The following is a 24,618-nucleotide window of genomic DNA, read 5'->3' on the forward strand; positions in this document are numbered from 1 at the left end:
TTGTAAGAGGAAATCTCATTACAGGTGTCCCATTTAATACAAAAACTATACATCTATGTCCTCTCTGGAGAAAAATGAAAGAGAATTTTAACTTCATAACTTGGCATTCGAATAATGTTGACATCTTTGAGGGGTTGTCAGCAGCTCAGAGTTGAACAATAATAATACTGACTTGTCTCACAGGTTGTGTAAGGACTACATCAAGCTTAAAATATGTGAAGTGCTGTGCAGACAGAAAGCACCATAGATGCTAATTATTAGTTTTAAACTGGGGAGGAAAGTGAAGAACTTTATCTTCCATGGGAAAAATTAAACTACACTGGTTCGGAGTGTGTTTGATGGTCAAAATGAATGTTAGAATCACTTATGCATACCAGAAGTTGTTAATGTTTTCTTCATATGGACAACTGGAGCTAGGACTTGGGCCAATAATAACAACCAGAATATGTAAGTTTTATATGGAGAAAATTGTTCCAGACTATTGTATTAAAAAAGAAAATTAATTTACAGTACATTTCAGGTACCATTTGACAGCTGCTACACATACTCAAAGGGCAATACCAGATGCTAAAGAAAATAGGAATGGAAGGGGCAACTGGACGGGGGTGTAAGATGGTATGAGAACATTGGGACAGCATTATTCTTATAAGGGAAGCCATTCTGAAGTGCTGAATGACAGGAATTCCTCTGGGATTTAAAGAATGATGTGGAGGTGGTGGCTAATTACACAACTACAGCTTGTGAAACCTTTAGCAGGGTTGTTGTCACACTCAGGTTGAGAAAAGCCTGTGGAGTGAAATGTAGCCAGTGAAATTGACCCACACTGTGAGACACATGTTTGCAGAAGAAAGCAATGTCTGATCTGGTTTAGGGCAGTGTAAGACAACACCGCTCCACGCGTGGGTTGTGGGTGCTTGGGGGCCTCACACGGTGGTGGGGCTGCTTTTCGGAGGATAAAAAGGCGCAGCGTGGCCCTGTGAGGCGCAGGGTGGGGGGCAGATGAGGCAGAGCGTCCCCAGCAGAGTCCTTCGAAAAGCGTCCCGTGAGGCACTGTGAAAAGTGGCAATGTGCGGTGGCCCTGTGAGGTGCAGGGTGGGGAGGCAGGGGAGGCAGAGCTTCAAGCACCTCACACGGTGGCGGCAGCGCTTTTTGAAGGACTCCAGTGGGGAGGCACTGCCTCCCCAGCCACCCCACATCCCTGCGTGAGCCCTGCTTGCTCCGACCACCTGGACCCAGTGGCGTGCCTTAGACGTGCACCCCGTGTGTTCATGCGCAGACAGGCTAGTGGGCGTCACGCGTGTCAGACACGAGGCCCGTGAGCTGAACGCAGCCCCAGCAGAAGCCATCTGTGTGGCCCCTGTGACACTTAGGCTCTCTCCCGTGTCTTGAAAATACTATCAAACACCTTCACTCCCGTCATTTGGGGCTCATGAGTATTGATGTGAGGGAAAAAGTGCTTATTTCTGGCCCTCAGCTGCCTAATGGCATCACTTCCTGCCTAATGGTGTCACTTCCTGCTTAGTGACGTCACTCCCAGCCCTCAGCAGGCGCCATGAATGCTAACTTTGGGTCTGTGGAGGGATAAGGGTGCCGCGGGGCAGTCTGGGAGCCGCGCGCGCTCCTGCCTTTCAGTTGCCTCGGGTGGGCGCGGCCTTTGGGAGCCCTCATAAATATTCATTTATATGCAAATGAGCATTCCGCGCGCGCTCCTGCCTTTCAGTTGCCTCGGGAGGGCGCGGCCTTTGGGCGCCCTCATAAATATTCATTTATATGCAAATGAGCATTCCGCCTCCACCGGTCCAGTGGGCGTGGCTACTGTGACCACGCCCCTTTCCCTCCCGCCTCTCGTTCTCCCCGAAAGTACTCAGGCCGTCGCCCTCCGTGACGTCATCGGTCGGGGCCGCGGCCTTGGAAGCAGGGGAGTGGGCACCCGCAAGATGGCGGCTGGGCCGACGCGGCCTCCTCGGCCTCGGAAGGAGCCGCAGCCGCTGGTCATTCCCAGGAGCGCGGCGGAGGAGCAGCGCCTCAAGCTGGAGAGGCTCATGAGGAACCCGGTGAGGGGGCGGGCTCCATCCCTCCCGGGGCCTTCCTGGGGGGTGGGATGCGGGCCCCCCAACAGACCCCCCTCTGTGGAGGGGGAGGAGCCCCTTGTTGCCCCTCCCCCGTGCTATAGGGGCATCAGAAGGGGCCTTTGCCCACCTGCCCTCCTTACCTGGCCCCTCTGGGGGGCTCCTCTCCATCCCACCAGCCCCACTGGTCTCCCCCCACACCCCACCAGCGTGCCTTGCATAGGGGGAGCTCTCTGCAGCCTTGGGGGTGGGGGCCATGAGATTGATTTCCCCCCAAGATATGTGGGGGTCTACATCTGACCCTGCTTTAACCTGCAGCTGAGACCCTGTGGGTGGGGGTGTGTGTGGAATAAGGTGTTGCATTTCCTTGATCCCTACCATACTCACTCCCTCCCCAGTGGTTCCCACCCCTCCCCAAAAGGTGTGGGGGTCTGGGCTTGACCCTGCTTTATCCTGCAACTGAGACCCTTGGGGGGAAATCAGGTGTTGCATCTCCTTGGTCCCCACCATACCCAGCCACTCTCCTCCCCAAAAGATGCAGGGGTTTGCATCTTATCCTGCTTTGTTCTGCAACTGAGACCCTGTGGGGGGGGGGGGGGAAATCAGATGATTCATCCCCTTGGTCCCCACCATACCCAGCCCCTCCTTAGTTAGCTTCTACATAGAGGAAGGAACCCCCACCCTGGCACACCAGAGTTCACCTCCCTTGTTGGTTCCTATCTTCTCCCACTTGTGTTCCTTGTAAGTAAGCACTTGTGCGCTCGCTCGCTCTCTCTCTCTCTCTGGCTTTGAAATCCAGAATTTAATAACTCAAAGAAGCTGCTCTCTTCTCTTCTGAAGAGGTCAGGGTGTTGCTCATTTCTTGTTGCAGGATAAGACGGTTCCAATTCCTGAAAAACTCAATGAATGGGCGCCTCGTCCACCTCCGGAATTTGTCAGAGATGTTATGGGTATGTTGCTGTTTTGCAGCGGCTTCTTGGCATATGTGCTGTGCTCCATGTGGAATGAATCAGTGGGAGAATGGCAGGGAAAATGCACTGTTGGGGGGGGGGGGAGGTTTTGCATGGCAGGTAAAAGAGAAGGCTCAAAACTCATTTCAGTAGTGATTTTTTTACCCAAGTGACTTCCAGTCATCATAGACAAAGAATATCTACATATCTGTATTTTTCCCATGAATTATAGGAAAATGATTCTGAATCCCACAGAATTGCAAGTCTGAATCTTCACATTATGAAGTAATCTGTCAAGGGATGGCTGTCAGTGCAGGGATTCAGATGAGTGAGCAATGCATGCTGCTAAATCTGCACACTTGAAATCCATGTCCAAATTGGCATGTGAAAACCATGAGGTCACGCTGGGAACTTCAGAGAAGAGATTTGAACCTGGTTCCCATTACCAAGAATATGTGTGTGTTGTGATTCAGTGAGAGGGTAACATCCTGGAAATATCAACTTCCTTTTTCTTTTTTTTTAAAGCAATTTATATGGTTGCCAATCTTGTTGGCAGCCATTTTGGGCAAGAAACACTGAGGATATCATTATTTTAAATTGTCTGTCTGATTTCCTACTATAGAACCTTAGGATAGGGGTTGATTATTTCCTAATCTCCTTTGTCTTTATAGTGTTCCCTCTAGTCACTGTGTGCAGTTCCCAACATAAATAAGAAAAACCCTGCTGGGTCAGGCCAAAGGTCCATCTAGTCCACCATTTTGTTTTCCACAGTTGCCCATTAGTTGTCTCTGGGAAGTCTGCAGGCAGGAGAGAAAGGCATTCTTCTCTCCTACCATTGCTCCCTTGCAACTGGTATCCAGAGGTATATTGAAGCTAGATCTGGAGGTAGAAATTGGCTATTTTGTCTGATAGCCATTGATCTCCATGAATTGGGCTCACCCCCTTTTAAAGCCACCCAAGCCAGTGACCGTCACCACATCTTGTGTTTCACGGACTAACTATGCATTGGGTGAAGGAGTATCTCCTTTTGTCCATCTTAAATCTCCCACCAATCCATTTGGGTGAATGATCCTTTGGGTTCTAGTATTGTTAGAGAGGGAGAAAAGGATCTTTCTGTCCGCACCATGCATAATTGTGTAGCTCTCATTCCTTTTCCTCAGCTAAAAAGCTCTGGAGGTCCTTGGCAGATCAGGTATTGGAGTCTGAGCCTCTTGGGGAAATAGTTAACACTGATCGATGGATGCAATGTTGGGTACAGTGCAAATAATGATGCACCTTTTGCCTCATTGGCAGGTTCCAGCGCTGGAGCTGGCAGTGGGGAGTTCCACGTCTACCGGCACCTTCGGCGACGAGAGTACCAGCGGCAGGATTTTATGGATGCCATGGCAGAGAAGGTTGGTTGGCTCTTCCTCGAATCCTTTTTGGCTGGCAGTTCATTAGTCATTGTATTTATTCCTCTGTGTTTCGTTTTGTTGGACTGTGTGATCTCACTTTCTGGTGCTGTTTTGTCTTCATCAAACAGCTCACCCTCCCTCTTAACAGCCTTTCATGGCCAAATAAGGCTTGGGTGGCTGCCTGTCAGTCTAAGTCAGTGAATTTCAATCTTTTTCATCTCAAGGCACACTGACAAGGCACTAAAAGGGTCAAGGCACACCACCAGGTTTTTGATAATTGACAAGGCACACCGTGCCGCCAGTGGGGGCTCACATCTCCCATTTGCCCTATTAATAAATGGCCTTCCTCCAAATTCCTGTGGACCACTCGTGGCACACTAGTTGAAAATGGTTGGTCTAAGTAGTGTTGGTGTCCAAATGTCTGTTGTCTGCAGCTTTCTCAAAGCTGATCCTGCACCTTGGGTCAAAAGCCATCAAACAAGTGGGCATTAAATAAAATTGTAGGCAAGGTACATTGTCCATACATGCAGAGGGCAAGAATGAATTCTGGGAGTTGTCAGACTTCTCAGTAGGTTATATAGTAGTTGAGGAGGGGCTGTGACTTGGTGGTCAAGCCCTTGACTTGCATGCAGAAAATCTTGGGCTTGATCTTTGGCAACATCTCCAGGTAAGATGGGGAAAGATCCCTGCCTGGAACCCTGGAGAGCTGCTGCCAGTTAGTGTAAGCAACACTGAGCTAAATGGACCAAGGCAGCTATATATGATGGAAGGCTATTTCTCCCATACAAGCCAGCACACAGGCAAGGACTCTTTGAGCTGCTTTCCTACCCCAGTGCAAACAGTGACCGAGGCCCTGTGAGAGTACATCTCGGCAAACACAATTCAGAAAACGTGTAAGGGAAGAAGTGGGCAGTGGGAAGTAGAGGGGGATTATGAGTCCCCTGTCTGTCATTAGTTCAGAGCTGGTTAGCATAATTCTCTGAGCAGAATCCTGCCCTGTCACCGTGTTCTGTGGTGTGCTGCGCCCCAAGCAGGCATCTGAAGCTTGGTGGGTTGAGGGCACCCTCTGGATCCTCAGTTTGGTAATGGAAAATATTCCCTGCGATCGATTGCAGCAAAAACTGGATGAAGAATATCAGAGGAAGCTGGAACAGAACAAGATAGTCGCAGAAGAGCAGACGGCCAAGCGGCGGAAGAAACGGTGAGAGCAGACTGTTCTTAGCCAACCTGTCACTGAGAGAGAGTCACAACACCATTTGTGAATGCTCCTCCCTATAGCAGCTTGAGAGTTAACTTCAAGGGTTCCTCTTTCTCTTGCTGGCACGCTTGTTTCTTTGGGTTCTCCCTTCCTTTGTTCTTGCAAGGGCATTGGTGGTGGTGGAGTGAGCAGCCAGAAGAGAGCCGCAGGCAGCTTCTCTTGAAGGAATGGAGTTGACCTAAAGACCGTCATTGCCTTGTGCTAAGAGGCAAAGTTAATGAGGCAGAGCAATGGGAGAGCTCCACTTAGGGCAGTGCTGTGGCTGTAGAGGCAAGTGGAAAGAATGTTTCTTTCCCAGGAACACTGTAGTACGGACGCACGAATTACTTAGGGGTGGGAGAAGGGGTGCAGTGCCAGAAAGGACCAGGGAATTTCCTGAGGGTCAGCAGGAAGGGGACAGGTATTTGCTGGTCAGGACCTTGGGCAGAATTTTGGTAAGAGAGGGCAAGCAAGCAGGGAGCATCTTTCTGGCAAACTCAGGGGAAGATGAATCTGAGATGAGGGCAGGTGGGTTCAAATGCATCCTTTTAATATTTAATCAGACTGCTGAAGACCTACTGCCAGCCCTGCCAAGTGGCGATTCCTGTGTTGGACTCTAGGTGGCTACAAGTCCTTCTGACAGCTGTGGTTGGCAGCTGTTTCCTAGAATAGTCACCTGCAGCCTCCCTCTAGCTGAAGATGGATATCAGCTGCCTTCTGGCAAACATGTGCTGGACAAGATTCTAGAAATTGGGCCCCGGGCCTTACCTGAGATGCCCCATTTGAACAGTGAAAAACAACAATGTTGATGTCTGATTCTTACTGATTTAAATCTGTTCTGGATTTAATGTTCTGCATGAAATGTATCTAAATTATGATTCAAAGTGCTGAACCAGTCACTTCCCAAACCCTTTTTTGAAATACAAGTCTGAACTGGAGAATTTAACAACACTGATGAACCTGACCTGGACCCGATTCCCTTATGTGTCATGGCTTGCTGCCTTGCTTAATTCATCCTCGTGTTCTTTACAGGCAGAAGATGAAAGAGAAGAAGCTGTTGGCCAAGAAGAGTAAAGTTGAACAAAAGAGCGAACATGCAGGTAATGTGAGAGTGTGCCTGGAAATTCCTGCTGCACTCAGGCTGAACACAAAGGAGCTGAGTGCCTGTGGCTGTGCCCTTTATAAGACCTGTCTTGGTGTGGGTGTCTTCCAGGGGAGCTCATAGGGAGTTGTCCAATGTGTGCATATAGGTGAGACTTATAGCAAACGTTTCATCTTGCCAGCCCTCATTGGCTCTTCTCCAGTATACAGGCACCTCTTGATTCACATGGGGGTCACATTCTCAGAAATCAGCAGGTATAGTAAAAAGCATAAATTAAAAAACTATTTTTCCCATAGGGGCCAATGTAAATGGCATAGGTGAGGGGAAAAGTCATTGTACACTCACATGGTTGACTTCTGCTTGCCCAAGGTGATATAGGCAACATACCACACCACAAGGTGACATCACCAAAACACAAGGTGGTATAGGCAATACACACCACAGCAGGGAGGCAACAAGAGGATGGATCAGTTAGATTTTAAACCATCAAAGCTCATGGCTATCCTCCTGTTTTTTTCCTGCCTCTTTGCACCTGCAGATTCTGACCATTCCCCAAAGCAGCAGGCTAGTGAAGAGGAAGACAGGGATGCCTCAGAAGAGGAGGAGGAAAAAGATGATGCAGACGAGCCCGGCTTTGTGATGGGGAGATGATGCTACAGACAGCATGGCTGGCATTCAGCTACTGTTGAAGATTCTGGGATCTGGGCTTTGTGTGGCCCTCCTCCATGGTGGAGGTGTGGCTGTAAGAACCCTGTGAGGCATTGATGTTGAAGCCAAGTCAAAGGAGGGCTTGTTCCAAACTAACTGGAATAACTGCCATGCAGTCTGCTGCAGGAGTCCTGGGAAAAGACACAGGGCGTGGCCTCTGTGATCCTCTGTCCAAGTATTGCTCTCAGCTGTCTCTCCCCCTCTGCAAGCTAATGCTTTATCCATCTTGTGTTTTCGAGCAGAGCCTTCCACCCCCACCCCCACCCCCCAGGACTGAAGTATGCAAAAATAGGAGTGTGTGATGCAGGGTGGAATTTAATCTCAAGTAAGAGAATGCTTCCTAGGCTTTCAGAAGGGCAAAACCTGTTTGGAGGTTATTGTCAGGTTCATCTTTTGCATTTCCATCTCAAGATGCAATTTACTAAGACAATGAGAAGACTTCTCTTTTCATTTGAGAAATGTGCTGTACCACTTTTACCCTAAAAACCTCTGTTAATAATAAAGAGGCGAAACACGTGAGCTTCTTTGCCTGAGTGGTGCATGCTTGATCTTTGTGTTAAGAATGCTTGGATGAGTGCTAGTGGCAACTGCCATGATAGATAAATGGAACCTTCCTGACCAAAGGGAATCTACCTCTAAACACCAGCTGCTGGGAGACAGACCACAGGGTGGAGGACTGTTTCCTTCATGTCCTGTTTGTGCATATTCTTGTGGCAGCTGGTCTGTCAGTGCACAAGCTCAGCTGTGCTCTTTCCCCCTTCAGCCACCTTGAAAGTTTAAGAGGGAAAAAAAGGCCTGGCCTTGCAGATGCAGGTGGAAACCCCTTGACCTAGCTGTAGACTTGAATATATTCAAAACTTATCTGCCGGAACACCGTGCCTGAGAAACAAAGATGATGACGATGTAGTTTCCTGTGAAAAGCAAGCTGGATGGAGCCTGTATGGATGTCCTCTGGCAGGAAGTTGCATAAGGTGGGTGCCACTCTGGAGTCCTGTGCTGCATGACCCTTATGTATTCATGGCATATCCATGAGAGTCTCCCCAGGTGATCTCAGGGCACGGGCAACTTCATTGAGGGAGAGGCAGCCCTTCAAGCACCCAAGTTCTCCTTTGAAATGAGCAGCAGGCATATTGCATAGTCACGGCTCCAGCTATTGCAGACAGCCTCCTATATAACTGGAATACCAAGCTTGATATCTAATCCATTTCTGCCCAATGTTGCATATACTAATACACCTCAGGAGCACAAGTTTCTAAAACCAGAGGATGTGCATCTCTACAGCTGTTTAGGTGGTTGTGGGGGCGGGGGTTGTTTAGCTTTGTAAATATGGTACTGTATCTGCTAAAGCACTGGTTTCTGAACTGGTTCTGGTTGGTGCTCCCTTGACCTACTGGGCCATTGGCTGCAGCTCCCTATTAGGGCTTCAGTCCTAGACATTGTCTAGGGAGATGAAATTTTTGGTGAGAATTCTGTGGCTCCCTGGCTGGTTTGCATGGCTTCCCAGGGAGCCACGGCTCACAGTTTGGGAACCACTGTGCAAAAGTAACATAAGAGGCAGTCTATACATTCAGAGGCACTCTTCCTCTTCTGCTTCAAGCCAGCATGAACGCTGCCAAAGGGGTCTCCATCCACAGCAGTGATTTTCATCTCACAGCACCCTGACAAGGTTCTCAAATTGTCAAGGCAGACCATCAGTTCATTGACAATTGCCAAGGCGCACTGCTGCTGGATGGGGGGGCCTCACCCCCCCAGTGGTCCTCCTAAGAAACGACCCTCCCCAGACACCTGTGGACCATTTGTGGCACACTGGTTGAAAAGAGCTGGTGCCTGGGGGCGGCCCAAGCAGCCACCAGCTTCCTGGGCTGGCCTGAGCCCTCTTTGCCAAGGCCCGCTTCAGCCTGCACTCTGCACGTGCTCAGGGTCCGTCTTTCTGGCAGCCAGCCTGCCCGCCCGTCCTCTCCCTCCCCTGCTGGCGCGGGGGGGGGGTCAGGGGCGGGCGTGACGCGCACGTGACGCCGCGCGAGGAGGCCCTGCGTTGCCTTGGCAGCGGGAGCAGCGGCTGGAGGAGGAGGAGGACCAGGAGCCGGCAGCGCGGTGAGTGTGGCGGGCTGCGGCCGAGAGGCAGGGGCGCCTCTGGGGAGGGCTGCGGCGCGCGTGCGTAAAGGCGCAGGGGGGTGCTTGGAGAGGGGCGGGGGCGCCGCAGGAGGGGGGCGTCGAACACTGTAGAGGGCCTCCCGTGCTTGGAGCCCCCTCTGGGTACGCCACTGCCCCCCCCGCCTCACCTGCCTCGAGCAACTGCCAGGGGGGTGCTGGGCACGGGGGACCGCAGGCCTGCCCCCTGCCCGCCCCTGCGATGTGAGGGCGGCCTCCCCCAGAAGGGCCCCCACCGAGCCCCCTCCTGGGCGCTCCCACTGAGGAGAGGGGCTGCTGGGGGCTCACAGCCCTCTGCACACTGACCTGGGAGGAAGCTCCAGTGAGTCTAACGGGACCGGCTTCTGAGTAGACGTGCCCTGGATGGGGCCACACGTGTGTCTGGTGCGCCCCTTCTCCCTGTTCTCTTAGAGCCCCATCCTACGTGTGTCTACTCAGAAGCTGGTCGCATTATAGCCAATCGGGCTTACTCCCAGGTAAGCGTGGATTGCAGCCTTAGTCATGTGGAGATGAATGGCCTGGGCCACCATCCAACCCAGGGTGACCAGATGCAAAGGGGGAGCGCTGTGTAGAGGAGGGGATTGGGGCAGGTGCAGCTGTTGAAACCCTTCCCTGTGGAGCACCAGTGGCTAAAGGCAGAGGCACTCGGGTCCCCCTCTGCATCTGGTCACCCTGATCCAGCCAAAGTGGGGCATTGAAAAGGCCTTCTGGGTGGCAGTGGAAGAGTCTTGAATGGAGTGTTGCCCCACATATTGGGGAGTGGTAAGCATCAGCTTGCTGAGAATGATGTGTGCTTGAGAAAAGTAATTCACAGCCTGAGCCTAGGCAGGTCTACTCAGAAGTAAGTTCCATTGCTCCCAGGAAAGCATGCATAGGATTGCACCCTCAGCAGGCATTTGACAGGTGTGTGCAAGATTGAAGTCTTAATAATCCAGAGGTCAGGATGGGATGGCTCGTCTGTGCTGAAAGCACCCCCCTTCCTCCCCCCTCAAGGCACTTCTTTTGTCATCACTTCTGAAATGTCCCAATCACTCTCCAGTGACTGTGATTCTAGCAGAATGACAACCAGAGTCAGAGAAGTGATGGTAGATGGGAGCAGTCTCTTGAAGTAGGATTTCCCCTGTGATGGGGGGAGGGGCACAGATTGCTTCCAAACCTGGAGATTCCATTCCTCACTGGCTTGTCAATAGCAATTGATTTTGGAGATCTGTCTCTGAACAAAAATAAAATTTCTGTGTCACTTTACAAAAGGCGCATTCCCTCCCAGGCCTCTGCCTCTCTAGAAACTAGCCAGTTGGGTCAAACACTTTGAGAAATTAATTCAATGGGAGAGGGGGGAGAAGCGGGGGGACGGCGGGAGAGAGTGAGTGAGTGAACAAGAAAGAGCAAGTGTGTCAGTGCACAGCAGATTCTGTTTGTCTGTTGCATGTGAGGTCTTGATGGCCTCTGAAAGCGCAGCTGAGATCTAAGGCTCCCCCCCACTCACCCCGCTGGGGCTGAAGCAGAGATGACAAACAAGATCAGACTCAGCCTCGCAGAGCACTTCCCATCTCCAGAGTGCTCTGCTGACATGAGTAGTGGCAAGACCAGAAGGACCAGCCGAGGCAACGCCCATTGAAGCCTGTGGAGTTGTGCCGGGCAGGGTCGGACAACCCTGCCTTCTGAGGCTGCCTTCTCCAGAGCAGGGTAGGTCTTACTGGCAAGTCAGTTAATAAACCGTAATAAACCTCGTCCTCCGGTTTCATTCTTGCAGTGTATTAGTTGCTGTCAGTTAAAATTGCCGCTTGATGTCTTATTGGAAAGGAGAGGAGGCCTTCAGTGTGTGGCTGTTGGGTGAAATGAGAACCCAAGGCTGACCCAACGGAACCATCAGAGACAGAGTGTGCCTCTAAATATCAACAGTCAAGGAGGGCCGCTGCCCTTGTGCCCTGCTGGTAGCCGTCCCAACTGGGTGACTACTCTGACAGGTAGTGAAAGTTGCGGGTTGACTTGCTTGTCATACTGCTGCTTGTGTAGGAAGAAGGGACTCTGCCTGTGAGATAGCTGCATGTTGTGATTGTGCAGAGTTCTGTGTTTAATATGCAGTTGTAGCTCCCCTACTTGTGTAGTGAGTTAAGATCTGTTGGCTACCTTTCAGGGCTCCTGGCTCAAGTCTGGTAGTGTCCAACTTCTTTCATAGGAGGGGCAGTGGCTCAGCCCCAGCAAACTTGTTTTCCATGCAGAAGGTTCCAGGGTAACTATCCGTTCTGGAAGACTTCTTTCCAGGGGAAGGCCTCTTTTTTGCTAGAGATCTCGGAGAGCTGTTGCAAGGCAGGGAGATTTATGCTGGGCTATGTGAACAAGGGACTGATTGGGTAGAAGGCAGATTTCAGTATTGCATAAACATGCTGAGGAAGCCAACATGACGTTGTCTTCATTTCCATCTATAGATCCAAACAAGGTGACCCTCCAACAGTGCGGAATAAAATGTCATTAATCACTGAATTTTCTCCACTCCTTCCTGACTTAATCCTGAATCTTGAAGGCAAATCCACAGAGTTGGTGTTACTAGAGCTGCTCAGGCTTGGACTTTGGAAGTGACTGGGATGGGAGGGTCACTGAGAGAGCCTTTTTGTTATTGTTGCTAATTTCTTAGGAGCCTAGAAAGCCACTAAGCACTGCACAAAGATAAGATTCACACTGAGAAGACACTGCTGCACGTGTTCAATTGAAAGAGATGTGTGGATTTTTAAAAATGGAAACATAGGACAAAAATGTTTTAATAAATAAATAATGTGTGTTGGACTGAAGTTGTTTCAAACTTTGTAGGTCATTTGCCGTTCTTGAATTTTTCCTCAAAGTCAGATGCTGTGGGCTGATGTCTGGGAGGTATGTATATAGTTGGCGTGGAGGTATGGCGTGCTTTCTTCTGATGTGGTGACAGCATCCTTCTCCTGAGGGGGTGATCTGAGCCCATTGGGCATCCTGGCCATGGCAGGTCCACTTGGAAATGTGCTTCTGATTATCTGCTCAAATGAGTTCACCATTGAAGTTCTGGTTACTGTCAGGCTCTGACTCCAAGCTCACAGTAGGTTGAGGTCCCTACCTCAAATCAATTGTGCAGTTGAGATGGTTCTACTCAGACAGAGTTCTTTGTTTTGTCTTTTACAAGATCATGAGGTTCATGTAAGGCTTTTTCCATTTCTGCAGTATAAGTAGATGAGAACGCAAGAAGAGACTTGCTGGAATTATCCCAAAGATCCATCCAGTCTAGGACCCTGTTTCCCACAGCAGGCACTCAAGCAGTGCATGGAGGCAATAGCCCCCCTCTGCTGTTGTCCCCAGCAATTGCTAGTCGGCAGCAAGCCACTTCTGAACATGGAGATTTCATTTGGCTATTGACTTGAATGGCCACTGGTAGGTCTATTGTCAATGCATGTGTTCCCATTGCACACAGAGAAGAGCCCTTCTGGATTTGCCCCAGTGTCTACCTAATCTAGCCCTTTTGTTTCCTGCATTGGCCTGTGAGATGCCTGCTTGAAGACAACAGTCCTCCCCTACTCTTGCTCCTGGTATTCCCTGGCATTCTGCCTCTGAACTTGGAAGGTCCATGAGACAGCAGAGCAGGCTTCAAACCCTTGTAAGAAATATTACCATGTTTTAGGAGCAGGCATCAATATTTTGAAGAGCCCAGCCCTGAATAGAGCAGGAGGAAAAGGTCACATTCCTTTGCGAAGCAGCACCAACCTGCTTAGATGACTGGAGATCTTTGTCAGCCATGGGGTGGTGGGGCCAAGAGCTTGAGTGTGTCTGCTCCCAGAACAGTCAAGGGTGTAACAAACCATCTCTCTCTTTCTCGCTCTCTCAGAATACATTATGCAAACAAGCTCTTGCACACATGGCCACGTTTGCTTTGCATGTCTTCTAGCTGTAGTTCTTGTTAAATTGTAGAGCATTTTGGCAGGGAGAAAGGGTGACAAGAACAATTAAAAAAAAAAAAGGAAGATGTACCAAGGAGTAGAAGTGAGAGGAAGCTATCTGGGCAGTAGGGGGTGAAGACAAGGTAGCTGAGCCCGATTTTGGGACTTGCCTCCTCGCGCATGAGCTGGAGTTTTCTGCAGGCGATTAACAGTAGGCAGAGAAGAAGTGACACTTCTGTTGCAACACCTTCAGGTTTCGGAAGATACCACTGGCTGCCTCCAGCCCTCAAATAGATTTCTGACTGCATGCTCTGGTTGCCTGACGTCAAGGAGGACATCCAGAGCTTGGAGAAGTCTAGCAAAGGGCAACCAAAGCGCTCAGAGACCTAGAAGGAAAGGCTGAAGGAAAAGTGTTTAGGATTATCTGGGTTGGGAAAAAGACAGCTGTGGTTAGGATGGAATGGATGACAGATTTATAAAATTATAACGCAGGATGTAGAGAAAAGTGTCATTCCCCCCAAAAATTCTAGGACTCCTCTAAGGGCACAATCCTTGCCAACTTTCCAGCACTAATGCAGCCATGCCAACAGGACGTGTGCTGCATATGACGATGGGGAGACAGTCATGGCAAGGAAAGGGAACATTTGTTACCTCAGGGCTCCATTGCGGCTGCATCGGTGCTGGAAAGTTGGATAGGATTGGGCCCATAGTCCCTGAATGAAACTGATGGCAAGTAAGTGAAGCATGCAACCTGTAATGTATGGAATTAATTGCCACAAGATGCGGCAATGGTGATGATTGCAATTTTGTTGGCTTTAAAAGGAGATTGGATGAATTAATAGAGGAGAGATGGATCTATGGATATTGGTCATGACAACTAAGTAGAACTTCCATGCTCAGAGGCAGTGTACCTTTGAACACCAGCTGCTGGGGGTCAGCAGCAGGAAAGCGTTCTAGGCTTCATGCCGTGCTTGTGGACTTCCTGGAGTCATCTGGCTGGCTGCTATGAAAGAAGATTCCGGACTTGTTTGGTCCACTTTGGTCTGATCCAGCAGGGCTCTTCTTGCATTATCTGTCTCTTTCATGCTCTTCTGCTCTCAACAGCAGCCAAAATGAGGACTGCCAGACTTGGCTGCTGCTTCATCACCTCCCAGGAGGCCACCTTGGTTTCACAATCACAACAGGCAATAGCCTGGCAGCCAAATTACGTACTTTGGGGAATGAACACTGAATGGCTTGTGGAATGGTCTGTTTCTGTTGGCTTTTCCAGGCAACCTCCCTGTAGCCTGCCTGTCATTATGAGTTCCGAGCTGAACGTCCCCGTTGACCCGCCAGCCTCTGCCTGCAGCTCTGAGCCAGCCAACAAGGGCATGGACTACCGGGACTGGGTCCGCCGCAGCTACCTGGAGCTGGTCACTTCCAATCACCACTCTGTCCAGGCCCTCTCTTGGAGGAAGCTGTACCTGAGCCGAGCCAAGCTGAAGGCTTCCAGCCGGACCTCTGCACTGCTCTCCGGATTTGCCATGGTGAGTGATCACCTTGTGACTAATCACATTTTCCTACCAGTGGGAACTGCTCTCTTTCTGCGGAGCAGGAGGTCTCACCAGGTCCCGCCTCTAGCGTCTCTGTTTTTGTTGTATGAAAATGAACTGTCTGTGAGCCAGGTTAAGAGTTCTGCAGCTCCCAGGAGACAGGCAGAGGCTGCTGTGGGGGTGGGTAATGGCTCAAGGGTTGAGCATATGAAAGGTTCCAGGTTCGATTTGAGGCATCAGCAGTTAAAGGGTGATGGTGGGAGTGGGTGGGAAAGACCTCTGCTGGAGATCCTGTCAGCACTAGGCTAGCTGGATCCTGAGTCTGAGATGGCATAAGGCAGCTTCATATAGTCATAAAACTGGAGGAAACTGTGGGCAAACACATAGAAGCAGAAGCCACTGGATGTCATCCCCTGAGTGGCCACTGTTTATCATGGCTCACCTGCTAAAGCAGGGCTGAGATGAGCAACACAGAAAGATTGTCGGAGGCCCCTGCTGCCCTCTGTGCATGTGAGAGAGATCCTGTGATCCCTCCTAACTGACTGTGTCTGTCTCCATGGGAGCTTCAGAAGTCTTGGCAATCGCAGCCTGGCTTACACAGGGCTACTCATATGATGGAATGCAATGGACAGCCAGTGTGTAGACCTTTTGGGTGGTTATGGCTGTTTTGTGTGGAGACTAGAATCAATGCAGTTTTCTAGTGGTCTGCCTGGCCTCTTGTCTACCTTCAAGAAAGCGACCAACTGTTGTGCAGAGAGGGGGAAGACCCCCTCCCCTCAGCCCCACTGGCCCCTTTCCAGACAGGCACTCCCCATGGGAGAAGTAGATCGGTCTGGGAATCTTCCTCGGTTTCTCCAGTGGCATCGCCTTCCCTTTGATTCTCCTCTCCCTTTCTTCTGTAATGTTTTTATTTCTCTGCCTTTGCGCTGGGAGCCTGAGGACAGGGCTGATGTGGTTTTTTCTTTTCACATTGTGAGGCACTTTATAAATGAGCATAAGAGAGCACTGTAGGCCTCGTATTAGATGAAGCTCTCCCTCCTGGCTGTTGGTAATCAATGCTGATGCCGCTGTGTGTTTGAGCTTTTTCCTTTGCAGCCATCAAGGCTTGGCACTTGCTTTCTTGATGCTGATGTGCTCTGGTTTTGTGTGATGCGTGCACACCTGGGACAGAAAGATGTGAGCATTGGTCTCCAGTACATGCCACAGCTTTTTTCTGGAGACCAAAATCCAAGCAGCAAAGAAGAAAAGGCAAGGGGAGAAGCCTTTCCCCAGAGCACTTTCAAAACCATGGAACATAAATTTGCCTTGTTTGCTTGGACAAGGAGTGATGCCTTCCTGTATCAAATCGGAAACAGGTGTCTTGGAAACTGAACCACAGCAGGCCAGTGTAGATCCGAGGAAGTACTTGCAATGTATTGACATAAACTTGGGTGAGGATCTGTTCTGTTTCAAGGATCCACCGCTGCAGCGTATTATGGGGCTGCTGCAAATATGTACTGAATTAACCTAATTAGAAAGTATGACACCTCTTACCAGTGAAGGACCGACCCAGATGGTTTCCTGCAGTGCTGCATTTTTTGAACTACCCCTCCCTCCCAAGAGCGTTTTCTGTGCTGATTTGTCTATCAAGGTACTCCCATGCCTAGATGAGTTCTTAAACATTTTTATTTTTTCACACGTTTAGTTTTTTGCCCAAGGAGGGAAAATGCAGAAAGCGGTGCTATGTGTTTTTATCCCAAGGGTGCATTTTAATTAATTATAATCACTTTAAAAGTGTACTGGGTAGGTGATACAGGTGGTATAGTGTTAGCAGATGCAGCCATAGGCATTACCCATGCACACACACACCCAGCAATTTTTTTTTTGCAGATCTGAGGTTTTTAATATTTTTTTATGAAAATGAAAACTGCAGAAAGCAGTATTATGTGTTTTTATTTCATTATCACTGAAAAAAATCACATCTCTACCCATGGTGCTGCCAGTGGATCTCTAATGAGAGAGCACTCCAGGATGGGAACTGAGTTCACTGTCCTGGCCTCATGGCCCTCATCATAGATGCTCAAGAACTGAGAACGCACCTGAGAACCAAGGTTTGTGTTCTGAGTGGACCAGCTAGCCAGGGAAAAGCTATGCTTGTTGCCAACCCTGCCTGTCTTCTAAGGGAAGAATGAGGGCAGTGTCAGCAGCAGGTTCTAGGGCAGGGATATCAAACCTGTTTCATACAGAGGGCCAAAGTTAGCATTCGTTGTTCGTGCTGAGGGCTGGAAGTGACATCATTAAGCAGAAAATGACATCATTAAGTAGATGATGGCCAGAAATAAGCACTTCCTTCTCACATGGAAACTCATTAGCTGCAAATGACAGAAGAGAAAATGTGCAAATCTGGTTCATATTTTCAAGATATGAGAGAGCCCAATTATCAAGCTGCAAACTCTGCCTAAAGAAGCCTGCCTGTCATCAGTCATCACCTTGCAGAGTTCTTGAAGCAGAGCTTCAAAACCCTTGCCCTGGTGCACAGCCAGCCTGCCCTTGAATCCCGATTGGAGACTCCCAGTAGTTTTCTCCCCACTGTCCCAGGAAGTCTTATGTGGTGATGTTGGATTTCCCGACCCCTTGTTGGGACAGCGATATTGGTTTGTTTTTTTCTTTTTCTTTCTTTAAGGCCGATATTCTAGCTTTGTAACAAGAAATGCACCTTGCGAGCATTTAATTGTAGGGCCTTCCACCATTGGTCCTGCAGTAGCCAGCCTTTGGCTCTATTCCTGATAGTTTGTTGTCATTAAAAACCAGAACAGGAGAGGAGTCCTGCTGGATCAGACCGGGGATGTGTGTGTCTGGCTAGTTCACAACCCTCTTGCTTGCAGTGACCAGTCAGGTGCTTTCAGGAAGCAGAATGCAAAGGCAACAGTCTGCACCCCCCGCCCCCCCACTGTTTGTCCTCCAGTATATGAATACCTGGTATTCACGGCTTGCTGCCTCTGAGCCTGGAGGCTCCATTAGCTTTGAATGCCTAATAGACATTGATTGGCCTCTCCTCCTACTTCATGTACTCCTCTTCTTACAGTCCTCTAAGCCCGTGGGCACCACTGCACCTTGTGGCAATGAATTTCATAAATTAATTATGCAGTGCTTGAAGGCTGCCATGCCAGGTGCCGCTTCAGAGAGTTTGCAGAACTGAGGACATATTTTTGAGCCCCTTCTTTTTGCCTGGGGCTCACCACCCCTTGTACGTTTTGTGGCAAGCAACCATGTTTGTCATTGCTTTCCAGGTGGCGATGGTTGAGGTCCAGCTGGAGATGCAGTACCAGTACCCTCCGATGCTGCTGATTGCCTTTAGCGCCTGCACCACCATCTTGGTTGCTGTCCACCTCTTCGCCCTTCTCATCAGCACTTGCATCCTGCCCAACGTGGAAGCAGTGAGCAACATACACAACCTGAACTCCATCAGTGAATCCCCCCACGAGCGTATGCACCCCTACATAGAGCTGGCCTGGGGTTTCTCCACTGTCCTGGGCATCCTTCTCTTCCTTGCTGAGGTGGTTCTTCTGTGCTGGATCAAATTTTTGCCCGTGGATTCTGTGTTGAAAAACGACACTGCCATCATCCAGGAACCCAGCAGTCACACAGGTTGGCAGGCTGCACTCATCTCCACCATGATCATGGTCCCTGTGGGAATCATCTTTGTCGTCTTCACCATCCACTTCTACCGTTCTCTGGTCCGCCATAAAACAGAGCGGCATAACCGAGAGATTGAAGAGCTTCACAAACTGAAAGTGCAACTGGACGGGCACGAACGGGGCTTGCAGGTTGTGTGATGCATTTGTGTGAGATCTATTTACGAACAGGTGCATTTATGGTCCCCAAGCTAGAGATTCAGCTGAGAATTTCCATAAGGGGAGTCGATGGAAATGGACAAGAAGTACCCCTAGAGATCTGTTGTTCTCAGACACTGACTCTTTCTTGTTCAATGGCTTTTCAGAGGTCCAGACAAGCAGCTCCCTCTGGTCCTTTGTGTTTGTGGACTACACTGCCACGTTGTTACAACTGGAGATGTTACCTGTATCCATGCAGTTGTTTGAAGATGAGCGTAACCTTCTGATTTCAGGATTTTAAAAAAACTACAAATCAGATTAAGTAGTTCTGCTATTGGGTTTAGTTATATCCTTTAGTGGAGTAGTTCTGGAGGGATGTTTGGAGTGGGGATCTCATGCTAGCTATAGCTCTCCTACTGACACATGATTTACTCACACTTCTTCCAGAAACAAGCTGGTCATTTGCGGGATGAGAACTTTTTCTGCAGAAATCCCCATGGGCACATGTAAGCTCCTGCAGTGCCTCTGCTTGGTATCTTGTAAGCGGGCATTTCTGGATCAGTGGCAGGGTGCAGGGAGGTTACAGTTGTAGCCAAGGTGTTGTTCTTCCTCTGTTCATTTTGTTTGGTCATTTCATGCAGCCTGTATAGGGTGCAGATGGTTTTTTGGTTGAGAAGAGAGGAATTCTTGGTGGCCCAAAATGTCTGATGCCATTTTTGATCACGAGGGCTTCTGTGTATCCTTAGGAGATAGTCTGCAGTTAACTACAAGGAAAAGTTTGTAGTTTCCTACAAAGTTTTGTAGTTGTAGTTTCCTACAACTAGTTAGGAAAAACGGAAGGATTTTAAAGAGCGTGATATAGAGGGTTACACAAGTAAAAATGTACACTTCAGGTGTGAAGGCCATAATTCACATCTGTCATGCCTGCATATGAATTTCAAATCTAAAGCCTTCTGTACAAGCCAAAAAAGCCTTCTAGAATGGGGGCACCAACCTCTGAGGCAATTCATTTCTTTGCACAAGATTTGTAAATTGGCCCAAGAAGTCCAAGGTGCAGAATCAACGTCAGTGCCACTAACCCCAAACAGCTTGCGGGGGTCATGTGTGGATGCACACAAAGCCAATGAATGGCACAGAAACAGAAGAAGTACGTGGTGTGGGAAAAAGGGAGTATCCAGGCCTTCCTTTCTAGAGGCATTTCTGGTTCTCAAAGAGCCAGTCATTTGGACACCAAGCCACATTTTTGTTGGTTTGTGTAGAAGTTCTGTGTGTTCAGAGCTTCTTGGCTAACACAAATGTCTATACAAGGGGAATCCTTCTGTGTATAAAAGGTGCTTTTGTACACCACAGAATCTACAAGCATGAGGAAAGCTGGCTAAACTCTGCCTGGAGGTATTGGATTCTAAAGCTGCAGTCTCGTGCCTGTTTACTGGTAAGTCCATTGCCTTTAGCAGGATGAACCACACATCCACAGGATTGGGCCTACTTCCCAGACTGCTCTGCTCGCTGCTGTGCCACATTTTCCTATTTTAAAAAAGTTGCTTATGTCCGTGGAGACACCATTTTGTGCACAACATGCAAAGTTGATGGTGCCCTGGTCACTTTGTTCCCAAAATGATAAGACTGTTGTATGCAGAATAGGATTCTTGTTAGAGGAAAATCGGCACTTGATCTTTTTCACCATACAGTGTTGCCAAAATGTTTAAATTAATAAAACTGTAATAGACAGCCGGTGGCCATAAACTCATCCCTCTGTTTCCATGCTTGCTTGCCTGTTACCTGCTAATCCCGGTATAACTACAATAAGCGTATTGTGTTTGCATCAGCCTTTCCCAGCTCCATCAGTGTGTATTAGTTGTAAAATCTGTTTAAACTGCCAGTTATTAAATACATCTCAATTACTTTTGGTGCTTTTAAAAATGTACTGTTTCTTTTAGTTATTCTTATAGGATAACCAGCATTCAGGTAATTAGCTGTATAGTCGGGGAAAGGAAGTGGAAGGGACTGGGGGATTGTCTTCATTAGTCCCAAATCACAGGTCTAATATGAATTGTATTCGATCTGTGAGATCTTTCAAAAGCGCTGGTGTTGCATTTGCTCAGTGTGTGGTACAGTACAGTATTTATCAGAGCGAGCATTCCTGCAGCTGCAAATTCAGGCTTTCCCTGGGGTGAGTCTTCGGCTTCTCAGATGCTAGTCAGTCAGTGCCTAGCCAATATTGGTGCTGTGACACAATGGAGAATGCAGCAAACTCTGGAAAGGCCTGAAGGGACATGCTCTGTGGCCTCCTTTGGGTTCCTCCAGAATCAGTCAGGCCTGGTTAGTACTTGGATGGGAGACCGCCTGGGAATACTGGGTGCTGTAGGCTTATACCATAGTCTTTCAAGACTGAAGGCTGCCAACCAATCAGAATCAGCTAGGAAAGGGCCATGACTCAGTGGAAGAGCTCGTACATTGTATGGAGTGCCAGTGAGAGTACAGTGTACTGAGTCAGAGTGTTGGTCCTTCAAAGGAAGCTTTATGAATGCATTTAAATTTATTGGTAGACTGCTTTTCTATTAAAACAACATCAAAAGTGGCTGAACAAACAGTAAAAGCAACAGTTGCAAAGCATGCAGGGAAGGAAGTTGGCCCCTCTAGGTCATTATTGTTGATGTTGACTGGCAATGGCTCTCCAAGGCATCGGGCAGGTGATTTTTAACCAATGATCCTTTTCTGTTGTTTTAATGTGCCATGAAAGATCTGCAGGTGCACCACAGGAATTTGGAGCACAACACTGCTCACTGGTTGAAAATCACTGGCAAGAAAATTATTTGTTGTGCTTTGTGATCAGCTCCTGTTCATATTATGAATACATACATTTTTATATGTAATAACTTAAGTAGATATTCATAACATGAATATCTCACCTTTCTTACATAGTGTATCTGCTTTCTTTCATAATGGAGATCACAGTAGCATCCATAGGATTCCCACGCAGTTTCCCACCCAGGCACCGACCGGACTCGGGTCTCCTGTGTCCTGGAGGTGTGTGGGTGAGTACAAATTGCTGGATTACCTAGAACCAAGAGCAAAATTCCTTTGCCATTAATTGAGGAAAGCAATGGACTGTTGCCATGCTTGAACTGCCCTGTTTGAGAAGGAATGCCAAGAGCTGACCTTTGCAGGGAGCAGTCGACACTTACTCTGCTTAATTCAACAAGGTTTGTAAGCAACTACAGCAACAGAGGGAGCAAACCCCCATAGGGATAGCTTTATTACTTGCTTTCAGAAGAATTGTTTAGTCTGGAAACACTCACACGCCCTTTTCTTATACCCTGGGGTGCTGTGATTGCCTCTCCAGCTGCTCCCATGCTGTTCCTGGTATGTGTGAGATCTACTACCCCAAGGTTGCCTCTAATAATTTGGTTAGCAACCAGAAAGCCAAGGGCTGGAGGGCTTAGTTCTGAGTCACAGCATTGTGCAAGGCACATTTAGTTTGATGGTTGTCACTTGAACTCTTCTGAAGCAGAAGTTTTTACAAGGACTGATCCTTGAATGTTTTTTATGCAAACCATGCTCTGCCATTGAGCCTTGTGTACTTGGAACTGAAAGCAGCTGTCCAAGATCTCAGTCAGGACCTTCCCCAGTCCCCCTCCTACCTGAGTGGAGTTGCTTGGAAAGTACTCTCCAGAGATCTCCCTTAACCTTGCTACCTTATGACTGGACTGAACTTTGCTACCTTATTCTTTACTCAGCGTGTGGTTGGTCTGTGGAACTCCTTGCCACAGGATGGGGTGATGGCATGTGGCCTAGATGCCTTTAAAAGGGGATTGGAAAAATTTCTGGAGGAAAAATCCATTACGGGTTACAAGCCATGATGTGTATGTGCAACCTCCTGATTTTAGAAAAGGGCTATGTCAGATGCAAGGGAGGGCACCAGGATGCAGGTCTCTTGTTACCTGGTGTGCTCCCTGGGGCATTTGGTGGGCCGCTGTGAGATGCAGGAAGCTGGACTAGATGGGTCTATGGCCTGATCCAGTGGGGCTGTTCTTATGGAGATGTCTACGATTAAACCTAGAATCTTGCATGGCAAGTGTGAGCTTCAACACTGAGCTATGGCATCTTCCTATAGAGTATCTCTGGAAAGGACAGATCTTTCCCCTGCACATCTGCTGGTACATAGCTTTGGCTAAACCTAATGTAGATGGGCTGGAGCGTGAGAGCATGCAACATTAAAGATTGCCTGGAAATGTGGCAGCTCAAGGGGCATGCCCAGAAGTAGTTCCAAGGGTAAGTTGCTGGTATGAACTCACTCTGTTTTGAAAAGGCAGCCCCAGATTTCTTTGAAATATAAAATTTATTTGTGGTGATATGCATTTTCTGTACAAATATCTTATTAAGTCTATAGTGGCAACCGATAATACTATGTAGATTCTGGTCACAAACCTGACCAGCTTCTTTGCCCCTTTACAAAACCGTACAGCCTGTTATCCAATTCCAAGGACTGAAATTCCAAAGTAGACTGTTTGTTCAAGTACACTTCCTAGCCCAGACCTTCTGGAAAACACACTTGTGAATCCCAGCTTATGTTCTCCTGAGTGCTAAGTACTCTTAAGGCTCTTACAACCATAGTAGCAAAGAGCCAAAAGCACAGCCTAAATAATTAACTATAGTTTAAAAAGCCATTTCTGCCATTTCACAAATCTTGTTTAGTGTATTCAGGAACAACAAAGGACCGTGAAGTGAAAGAGGGACATGAAGCGAAGGCTGGGAAAACAGGCTTCTTAATCCTTCCCCTTCATGTCTCATTCTGTTGAAAATCACCCCAAGCTGCTTTTACTTCAACTGAGGGGGAAAAAAATACAGATCACTTTCATTTAGCTTTGTAAATCAATATGAACCAATGAAACCCAAAATGTATGCAGTAAACTAGGTAGGCCAGGAGATGGCTCTGTTTATTGTTGTAAGGCGAGTTTTACCCAAAAACCCAACACACAAGCAATTTTGAAGTTATGGTCACACCGTGTCTCAGTAACTTGCATAAATTCACTGCCACAGGATGTGGGGATGGCCACTGGCCTACTTGGCTTTTGAGGCTTCCATGGGCTTCCCAATGCCTTTTTAGGAATTTAAAATGTAGCTTCTGGTTTCTCTGTGAAACCGGAAGTGGCGTTATTTCTATCGCAGAGCTCAGCCTGGGTGAGGGGGCATGTGTGTGGGGGGAGTCAGACTTGATCAACAGATAACTGAATCCACAGATACGGGATATGGATAGGGGGGCCCCCTGTAATTGTTACAACCACTCTGTACAGTAAGTGAAGCATTTTTATCCCCATGTTGCAAATGGACAGCTGATGCCACGAAGGAGTGGCTTGCTCAAGGCCATCTGGTTTGTCCTCAGCAGATGTGAGATTTGAACTGGGAACTTTCTGATTTGTGGCTCTGTCTCTTAGCCACTACACTACACCAGTTTTCAAAATTTGTTCTGGGGATGACTGGGGTTATATGGCAGCTTAATAAGAGTTCCTTATGAGAAGATGAGCAACAGTAGACAAGTTTGCCCATTGCTACTGATCTGCCTCTGCCATCCATAAAAGATCATGCTAGTGGTGCTCAATTCACATCGAGTGATTATGCCTTTGTGAAATCAATGTATAGCCTAAAATGTGTCAGTGTACAGCAGTTTGATAGTGGGAGCAATAAAACACAATTTTTTCATTTTTTTTTCTTCCCATGTTTTTATTTTATCAAATAAAATAAGAACAAAAGAAAAAACCCACAA

General features: G+C 48.3%; 2 protein-coding genes across 2 annotated transcripts; both read left to right on the forward strand.

Moving 5' to 3' along the window:
• Window positions 1–1,874: 1,874 nt before the first annotated feature.
• PRKRIP1 (PRKR interacting protein 1) lies at window positions 1,875–7,984 on the forward strand. Its single transcript, XM_066636067.1, has 6 exons — window positions 1,875–2,054; window positions 2,941–3,019; window positions 4,313–4,413; window positions 5,529–5,614; window positions 6,683–6,750; window positions 7,291–7,984. The coding sequence occupies exons 1-6, from the start codon at window positions 1,938–1,940 to the stop codon at window positions 7,401–7,403; spliced, it is 564 nt and encodes a 187-aa protein (XP_066492164.1). The 5' UTR covers window positions 1,875–1,937; the 3' UTR covers window positions 7,404–7,984.
• Window positions 7,985–14,785: 6,801 nt separating this feature from the next.
• ORAI2 (ORAI calcium release-activated calcium modulator 2) lies at window positions 14,786–20,726 on the forward strand. The gene is made up of 2 exons (XM_066636053.1): window positions 14,786–15,036; window positions 18,312–20,726. Exons 1-2 carry the CDS (start codon window positions 14,809–14,811, stop codon window positions 18,855–18,857), a joined length of 774 nt encoding a protein of 257 aa, XP_066492150.1. The 5' UTR covers window positions 14,786–14,808; the 3' UTR covers window positions 18,858–20,726.
• Window positions 20,727–24,618: the final 3,892 nt, after the last annotated feature.

Source organism: Tiliqua scincoides, chromosome 8 (genome assembly GCF_035046505.1).
Source record: "Tiliqua scincoides isolate rTilSci1 chromosome 8, rTilSci1.hap2, whole genome shotgun sequence".
In the NCBI taxonomy this organism is placed as follows: Eukaryota; Metazoa; Chordata; class Lepidosauria; order Squamata; family Scincidae; genus Tiliqua; species Tiliqua scincoides.